Raw genomic sequence first — 9,203 nt, 5'->3', positions numbered from 1 at the left:
CTCTAGTCCACATTCACGCCATAGACTGTAAAAATATATTCAGTAGTTGATGTGTAGCGCCCTTTACTGGCCACAGAAATGAATAGAAAACTCCACAGATCTGTCACATCTAAGTGTGAACCATGTGAAGTCACGTGTTCATTATTGCTATGTGGCTGCGTCCAAGAGTACAGTGGAAAGTTTGCACCTAAGGTTTGTATTGCTAGCTATTAGCTATGGATCTACTGAGGTCCATCTACCGTACACACCGGGGACTGCAGGAGGGGTTATCTAACCTAACTTTGATGCTCTTTAACAGCTACAACAATGCAGTTCACATTTTTCCGCTATAGACCACACACTTCTTAAGAAGAAGATGAATACTTTAAAGCTTTAAGATAACTGTCTATTAGATAACCGTTTAAAAGTCTTTTCCCCTGAAGAATAACCCCACATGTTCTGTTTTTTAAGGGCCCTGTGGTTCGGAGACGTCCCATTGCTTCATGAACACAGCTCTTGTTGTGTTCACACTGTCGGACTTTTGATGAGCACAGGCAGGGGGAGTAAAGTCCAGGACCAAGGGCAGATTATTAACCTGTCTAATCTGGTCCCCTTCTGTCTCTCGCTCTTCCATAAAACCAGTGCTCTGCGTCCAGCCGGGTCTCGGGTCTCACGTGGCCTCTGGGAGACAGCAGCACAGAGTCCCGCACATCCTTCAAGGGCCAATGAATCAGTCAGAAACTGCAGAGGAGTTTAAGGTAAAATATCTATAAAGTGTAGAGTCATTGTTGTGAATGAAAACACTGATTTGGGTCACACTGCAGATGTTTATCTCAAAGAAAGTAAGGATTTGTAATGACATCTCAAGGAAATCTCAGATGTTTTCTTTATTACTAGATTTTGCTGTGTCTCTGTCTTTGAGGAAAATGTCTAGATATTCTTTTCTTGAGTGTATACAAATTTGAACCATGCAAACAAAACATTTAGGCCTTTGTCTTATGGATGTGCACAAATGTTCAAATATGAGGTGCAAAGAATTGTGCCAGATTATTTAGAATTGTTAGCTCAGTGTCCAAAGAGTGAGTAGTAGGTAAATATATTGTTCTTTATACTCAGTAAGACATACATGCGCTTGCTATGTAATTTTGCTCTTTGGCAATATCAGTCAGTCAATGATTCTCATTATTTATTATACATTGTTATATATTTGTTTACATTTACTCAAAATACTAAATTGAGTTATACTGTACTTTAATTTTTTTTTTTAAATGCTTAACTGTTTCCATGCTACAAATTTTCCTCAAAGTTATTTTCTTCAACCACCTTTTACGTTAACTTTTGCAGTCAGATACATTATCCGTAGTTAAATATTAAGTCAATTATTAATGCTAAATTAGACAGAAACTTGCCAACTTTTGAACTTGGCTTCTCTGAAAACTGAAATGATGCCACTTTCTCTTTATGTAATTTAAAATTTTCAAGTTAACAGTTCTTTACAGTTATTTTGTTGGAAATATGTGGTTTGATGGAAGAAATCAAATTTTTGACCAAAATAAATGATCCAAGATCAATTATTTTAATACAAAATCATATTAATTTAATGTATAATGTACATATATTGTATGTATGTGTGTATATGCATACATACAAACATACAAAATCTGGGTTATTGTTTATTTAGTACTGACCCGATTAAGATATTTCACAGAAAATATGTTCACAAAATAATAGTTGAATTGAAGTTCAAACACTCACTGATGCTCCAGAAGGAAACACAGTGCATTAAGAGCCTGGAGGTGAAAACATTTTCAATTTGAAGATCAGGGTAAATTGAACTTATTTTGTCTTCTGGGAAACATGAAAGTATCTTATGTAGCCTCTGAAAGGCAGTAATAAATTAAAAAATGAGATATTTAGGCAAAATAAGACAAATGTACACATCCTCATTCTGTTCAGAAGTTTACACCCCAGGCTCACCGTGTTTCTGGAGCATCAGTGAGCGGTTGAAGATTTTGTAATAGTTGCATGTGAGTCCCTCAGCTGTCCTCAGTGTGAAAAGATCAATCTCAAAATCATACAATCATTGCTGGAAAGGGTTCAAATATGCAGAAAGAAAAATGCTGGAAAACCAAAGAATTTATGGGACCTGAAGGATTTCTTTCTGAACAACAGCTGGCAGTTTAACTGTTCAGGATAAACAAGGGACTCATAAACAACTATCACTACACAAACAAACAAAAAAACTGCTATGAAGCATCCAGGTAATTTATTTATAAATTCAACTACTATTTTCTCATGTGGACTAAACATAAATGCCTTATATGTGAAATATAAAAAAAATAAATAGCATGCATTTTGTATGATCCCCTTTAATTTTGGTCAAATAAATAACATTTTGGATGTGTCTGTAAAATGTATGTAAAATTTTGACCACACAATATATATATATACATACATACATGTATATATAAAATAGCAAAGTTTGTCCTGACCATCCTGTTGGTGACCTTATAAAGCTTCTTTTCAGCTCAGTTGTCAGTAAGCTTTGATACAATGTGTGGAGTATTTGTTTGGAATAGCACCTGCATAATGTTGTTTATAATCCCATAACTTATACTGTCTGGTTACTTAATGATGAATCGTGATGTTCATGTTTTTATCCATGCATCTCTTTTGAAACCAGTTTAACACTTTATTGAGCACTTAACTTGTCACGCGTATCAAGGAAATGTCTACCCGGCAGAAAAAAAGGGCCGGTGCCAAACTAGTACATGTCAAGTCGACCGTGTTCTTTTTCTGAGTCACATCCTAACTTAGCACTTTCAATCCTTCTGAGCATAAGTGCATTTTCTTAGAAGAAAGCAAAAACAATTCAGTGTGAAAGATTTAAGTTGGTTTTAGTTTGGCTGCTCATATTCAATATCCTAGACTTGTGTTTACTAGAGTCAGTTTGCTGTCTTTTACAGTTAAATAAATGATCTGTAGTTAAATATTAAGTAAATTATAAATACTAAATGAGAGAGTAACTTGGCAACTTTTGAACTTGGCTTCTATGAAAAATCGAATGATGCAAGTTTTCAAATGTTCAAATTGATTTTATTCAAATTGAATTATTTTTAGCAAAATATATGCTGTGATGAATGAAATCATTCATGGACAGATAAATGATCCTATTTTATTGAAAAAAATATATGTGTGTGTTTGTATTTATACGATTGTAGTATTTATTAATATTTTGAAATTTTATATTTTCAGTTTTCACATTGTGCTGTTGTGTGTTTTTAATTGTTTTATGTAGCTTAAATTTATTTTTTAGTTTTAGTATACATATATACTATTTTAGCAAAATAATTTTTAAGTTTGAGTTTTAATTTAAATTATTTTATAAATTAAAATTCCATGGCTGGCTTTACAGGCATATGAAAATGTGTTTTATTAAATAAACTGATTTAATATTTAAACATTTATTGTATTACAATATGTTTTAATGGACTTCAACAAATAATATTGTCATGCATGAATCATGTGTGATTGTGTGTGTGTGTGTGTGTGTGTGTGTGTGTTAATTCTCCATTATACTTATTCTTTTTAATATTGTCCATTAGCTCCCACCTTCAGATAGAGTTTTGCTAGAAGATGGTACAGAAGTACAGGAGATGCCTGCTGACATTGCCAAGACGTCTGATGGGAGTCAGAATCAGCCTGCAGGATTTGATATGATCTACAGAATCGAGGATGTCCCGCCTTGGTATCTGTGTGTGTTGCTGGGACTGCAGGTACACTTCTATTCTCATACTCTCTCCTAATCCGACTCTCCCAACATCCCCATCCCTCCTAAACCTATATCTGCATGTTCTGCCTCTGGATCTCCAGCACTACCTAACATGCTTCAGTGGAACTATTGCTGTACCATTCCTATTGGCTGAAGCCATGTGTGTGGGGCAGGACCAATACACTGTCAGTCAGTTAGTGGGCACCATCTTCACCTGTGTGGGGATCACTACGCTCATACAGACTACATTTGGTGTCAGGTGAGTTATTTAATGTGTGCTTTGATATGGATGTATGTGATTAGTACTCGCAATGTATATATTTTTTCTATGCCATATTCAGGTTGCCTTTGTTCCAGGCAAGTGCTTTTGCATTTCTCATCCCTGCTCAGGCAATTCTGAGGCTGGACAAATGGAAATGTCCTCCTGAAGGTACAAACGGTGATTGACCTTTATGACTGGTTTTGTGGTCCTGGGTCACATATTAGAATGATTTCTGAAGGATTATATGAGCATTAGAGACATTCAGAAATCTTACAAACCCCAAACTTTTGAACTACATTGTAGGCTGTGCAGTGGAGTGGAAAAGACTCCATTGCCTGGGGTTTCAAAAGTTAACAAAGTGTTTAAAAAATATAGCACTCTCCTTGAAAAGCAACAAGAATCACATTTACATAAAAACTATTGTACAGTTTTGCATTTTGTGCGAATTAGCCCTTCTTTTAGAAAGTATTGTCTAATGAGAATCTGTTTACATTCCACATTGTGCAGGTCAGATCTGTGTCTAAGTTAATGCTTAACCTTGGTTTTGGGTTTCACAGAGGAGATTTACGGAGATTGGTCTCTTCCTCTCAACACTTCTCATATTTGGCAACCACGAATGCGAGAGGTGCGTGACCAATATCCAAAGACTGAAACATTTGTCAATGCCTTCATAAATCCTGTGTTCTGATCTGTGTGTGTGTCAATTCTTTGTAGATTCAGGGCGCTATCATTATCTCCAGCCTGATTGAGGCGGTCATAGGGTTTGCTGGAATCCCTGGGATCCTGCTTAATTCAATCGGACCCCTGACGGTCACTCCCACAGTGTCCCTTATCGGCTTGTCTGTCTTCCAGACAGCAGGAGACCGCGCAGGCAGTCAATGGGGCCTGTCTCTACTGTGAGTCCTTCAGCTCATTAAATACGTTTCGTTTAGCTCTATACTAGCTTGTTTTTGCTTTAGTACATCTGTGTGTTTTGTCATTCCAGGTGTGTCTTCCTCATTGTGATGTTCGCTCAGTATCTAAGGAACTGGGCCTGTCCTTTCCCAAGCTACTCCAAACAAAAAGGCTGTCACATCACACATATGCAGATATTCAAGATGTTTCCAGTACGAACTAATATTCATAAACACCCAGCTCTTTGCATTTAGACAATATCATAAACCATAGAGCTAAACAATAAAAAGGATTTATCACATTTAATTAAACTTCCTGATAGGACTTTGAACAAAGTTCAGATTACCCCATATTATCAGTGCATTTTTAGGTTGAAATGCTCACTTTCAAACATTTTGTCTTTAGTAATCGATTATCCTGATTTCGGTAGATCATCATGGCAATCATGGTGGTATGGCTGGTTTGCTACATTCTCACTCTGACGGATGTGCTACCGAATGACCCGAATAAGTACGGCTACAAGGCTCGCACTGATGCTCGAGGCGATATTATGACCCAGGCGCCGTGGTTTCGTTTCCCCTATCCATGTAAGGACCTTGCTTGCTTCCTGTATCGCACATTGCATGAATTATAACAGCTTCTTTATAAGAAAGTGTCACTTGTGGCTAATATCTAATCTAAGACTTCATTTTTTTTCACAGTAAAATGATTAGAAGTGTGATTAGAGGGAAGGATATTGGTGGGTTAATGGCTGAACTCTTTCCAAATCAGATTTTGTGTGTGTCACAGGTCAGTGGGGTTTACCCACAGTGACATTAGCAGGAGTGCTAGGAATGTTTAGTGCCACTCTAGCTGGTATTGTTGAGTCTATTGGAGACTATTATGCCTGCGCTCGTCTCTCTGGAGCTCCACCTCCTCCTATTCATGCTATCAATAGGTAAGGACAATAAACAGTAGAAAATGACACGATTATGACATGATCATATCATGTGGAATCAGATTTTCCATTTTTTTAAATAAAATAATTAAATGTACTATAAATTTCAGAATTTATTTGTTAACCTTAAGATTTGTTCACTTTTAAAGCCTGACATATAAAATAATGTTCAGTTTTGTTTGCACACAAAAAGTATTCTCGTAACTTCATAAAATTAAGGTTGAACCACATGGACTATTTTAATGATGGCCTTACTACCTTTCTGGGCCTTAAACATGTCAGTTGCATTGCTGTCTGTGCAGGGTCAGAAAACTCTCGGATTTCATCAATAATCTCTTAATTTCTGCTCCAAAGATGAACAAAGGTCTTGCGGATTTGGAATGACATGAGGATGAGTAATTAATAACAGAATTTTTCATTTTTGGGTGAATTATCTTTTATCAGACAGAGTATTTTTTAAAAAGTATGTGTTTGATACATCAGGCTATTGCGGCTCATATACTATGATATCAAATATATGGAGCTCACAATTAGAGTAGGAAAAAACACTGATTTTATTCAGAGTCCCAAATTGAGGAAAAATATGCATGTTTAGCATGGTTGCTGATATTTGTATGGCAAGATGAAAGTTTTTATTGTGGTTTGAGAGAGATGAGAGAGACGATTGGGAGATGTCAAGATATACGTTTCTGGAACCTTTTTTTTCTAAAATATGATGTATGGATAATTAAAAGTAAATGTAAGTTGCTTCAGTCCAGTAAGTGTTCTTCTTGAAATATTACTTACAATATAAATGTTATTCTTTTGTTTACTCCATAAAAAGGATAACCAACATATAACAGAAGGAATGAGGTATATTGTGTACAACAGGTTTCTTATCATTTAAAGGCCTTAGAAGTTATAATACTATGCTATAAAGGGTTAAAATGGAGTGGCAATAACAGCCGAAACGTTGTGACATCACACTAATGATTGCATCAACACATATGACGTGACCCTCTGTGCTTATATGCAAACAGTTATTTGGAGAAACTCATCCCAGAGGAAGTAGGATAGAGACTATTTGTCCTAAACAACAAAGCAATTAACCTGAATAAACAGTGGTGAAGTCCTTTAAACATTGTGCTAATCCTGGCTGTGTGTAGCACTTACAACTCTGCATAGGAAAGAGAGACTTGGTGATTTATGTATACAACGGTTTTAGTATTACTTTACTATCTGTTTTCTTTCTTAGGGGGATCTTTACAGAGGGAGTGTGCTGTATCATAGCGGGGCTGCTGGGCACAGGAAATGGATCGACCTCTTCCAGTCCTAACATAGGGGTGCTTGGCATCACCAAGGTGAGGTAGTGGGAGCTTTTAGGCTATTTAGTGTATATTAGAAACCATTCAGTAAAAGCTGTTTTAGTATCTGTGTTTGTGACGTGATCAGAGTCCCTCAGGGAGTTGAGCTTATAGCAGGAGCATACAGATACACAAATAACTCTCCTCTTGTCTCCTCAGATGCTTTGTTTCCACTGACACCATTCATTTTGTAAATCTGCTTGGGGTCGAGTGACAAACTGTGGTTTCCCTGGTGTCTTGATTTCTCCTGCAGGTGGGAAGTAGGAGGGTGATACAATACGGAGCAGGCATAATGCTGTTATTGGGAACTGTTGGGAAGTTCACTGCTCTGTTTGCCTCCTTACCCGACCCTGTCCTCGGAGGGATGTTCTGCACCTTGTTTGGTAATAAGCTTGTTGGATCTATTTGCTTTTGCAGATGCTTTGTCCCAGCTTTGTCCACAGAGTGTCAGTAAAGAGCCCGGAAACTCTGTAGCAACTGCAGATTTGCTCCATCCAAGTCCACAGCATGCCATGAATGAATTTTGTATTTCAAACCTTTCAAACCTACAACATTGAATTTTTTTTTTTTTTAAGAAATTAATGCTTTTATTCAGCAAAGATTAATTAAACTAATCAAAAGTGACAGATTCAGGGTTTTTATTAATAAAATACAATAGAAAAAACAAACCTATTTTATTTCAGCAAGGCATCATTTTTCATATCCATTTCTCATTTAACTTGATGTGCTAAAATAACTAAAACTAAATAAAATTAAGAAAAGCTATATAAACTAACAAAAACGACAGACACAACAAAATTAATAAAACTTTAACTAAAATTAAAATGAAAGTAGAAAATATAAAAATAAAATCTAATTCAAAATATTAACAAAAACGAATGATACTAAAACTAAAACTCATTTATACTAAAATAACCTTGGAGAGAATTCTATTTCTAATAAATGCTGTTCTTTTCTTTTCTTTTCTGTACATTCCTGAAAGGAATGTATCGTGGTTTCCACAAAAATATTAAGCAGCACAGCTGTTTTCAATATTGATAATAAAAATAAATTATTATTATTAATGATTTCTGAAGGATCATGTGACATTGAAGACTGGGGTACTGGCTGCTGAAAATTATAATAAATTACATTTTATAAATGCATGATATAAATGCAGCCTTGGTGAGCTCAAGAGACTCAAGGAAATCTTTCTAACCTCAAACTTCAGAATTGTAGCATATATGTATTTTGTGTAGTTAAAACAGTTTTTAATTTGTACACAGGTATGATTACAGCTGTTGGACTGTCAAACCTACAGAGTGTGGATCTGAACTCCTCCAGAAATCTTTTTGTTCTGGGTTTCTCCATGTTTTTTGGCCTCATGTTGCCTAATTACCTGGACACTCATCCAGGCAGCATCAAAACAGGTTGAAATGCCAGACAGTGTTTTCTGATATATTTTGTTTGCAGTAGGAATGCTGTGGCTGTCGTCACCTATTACTGTGAATACACACATTTTGATTGATTTTAACAGGTGTAGCAGAGCTGGACCAAATCATCACAGTGCTCCTGACAACAGAGATGTTTGTAGGGGGATTCATAGCATTTGTACTTGATAACACAATCCCAGGTATGTGAAAGCGTTACGTATGCTAATATACAAATGCATTGGATAAATAGCATGCCATTCTGCATTCATCATTTCTACATTTTGTGTGCAGGCACTAGAAAAGAGCGAGGTCTCATAGAATGGGCAGCTGAGAATTATTCAGGAGCAGGAACAGTAAAAACAGATACGTATGACTTTCCAATTGGGATGGAGCAGGTCCGGAAGCTGGGCTGTCTGCGCTACCTGCCAATCTGTCCCACTTTCCGAGGCTTTAAGCCATCATGTCGCAAATATGAGGAGGAGGAGGACATAAAAATAAAGGAAGATGTGATTGATGCTCCAGTTGAAACGGTCTGCACCAAAATTTAGCCATCTTTTTTATTTGACTTGGTTTAATATAATGTATACTGTTTGGGTGAAGCTGA

At 36.3% G+C, this 9,203-nt stretch overlaps 1 protein-coding gene across 1 annotated transcript; it reads left to right on the top strand.

The window, feature by feature from the left end:
- Positions 1-704: 704 nt before the first annotated feature.
- On the top strand, positions 705-9,172 carry LOC306862272 (solute carrier family 23 member 1-like; the record flags this gene model as incomplete). The annotated part of the gene is made up of 14 exons (XM_079405021.1): positions 705-737; positions 3,585-3,755; positions 3,853-4,010; positions 4,093-4,181; positions 4,571-4,638; positions 4,728-4,909; positions 4,999-5,119; positions 5,338-5,494; positions 5,697-5,844; positions 7,079-7,184; positions 7,441-7,570; positions 8,453-8,596; positions 8,704-8,799; positions 8,891-9,172. The coding sequence occupies 14 exons, from the start codon at positions 705-707 to the stop codon at positions 9,145-9,147; spliced, it is 1,860 nt and encodes a 619-aa protein (XP_079261147.1). The 3' UTR covers positions 9,148-9,172.
- Positions 9,173-9,203: the final 31 nt, after the last annotated feature.

Source organism: Barbus barbus (assembly GCF_936440315.1).
Source record: "Barbus barbus genome assembly, chromosome: 43".
Taxonomy (NCBI): domain Eukaryota; kingdom Metazoa; phylum Chordata; class Actinopteri; order Cypriniformes; family Cyprinidae; genus Barbus; species Barbus barbus.
This window is presented reverse-complemented; position numbering and strand designations above follow the sequence as displayed.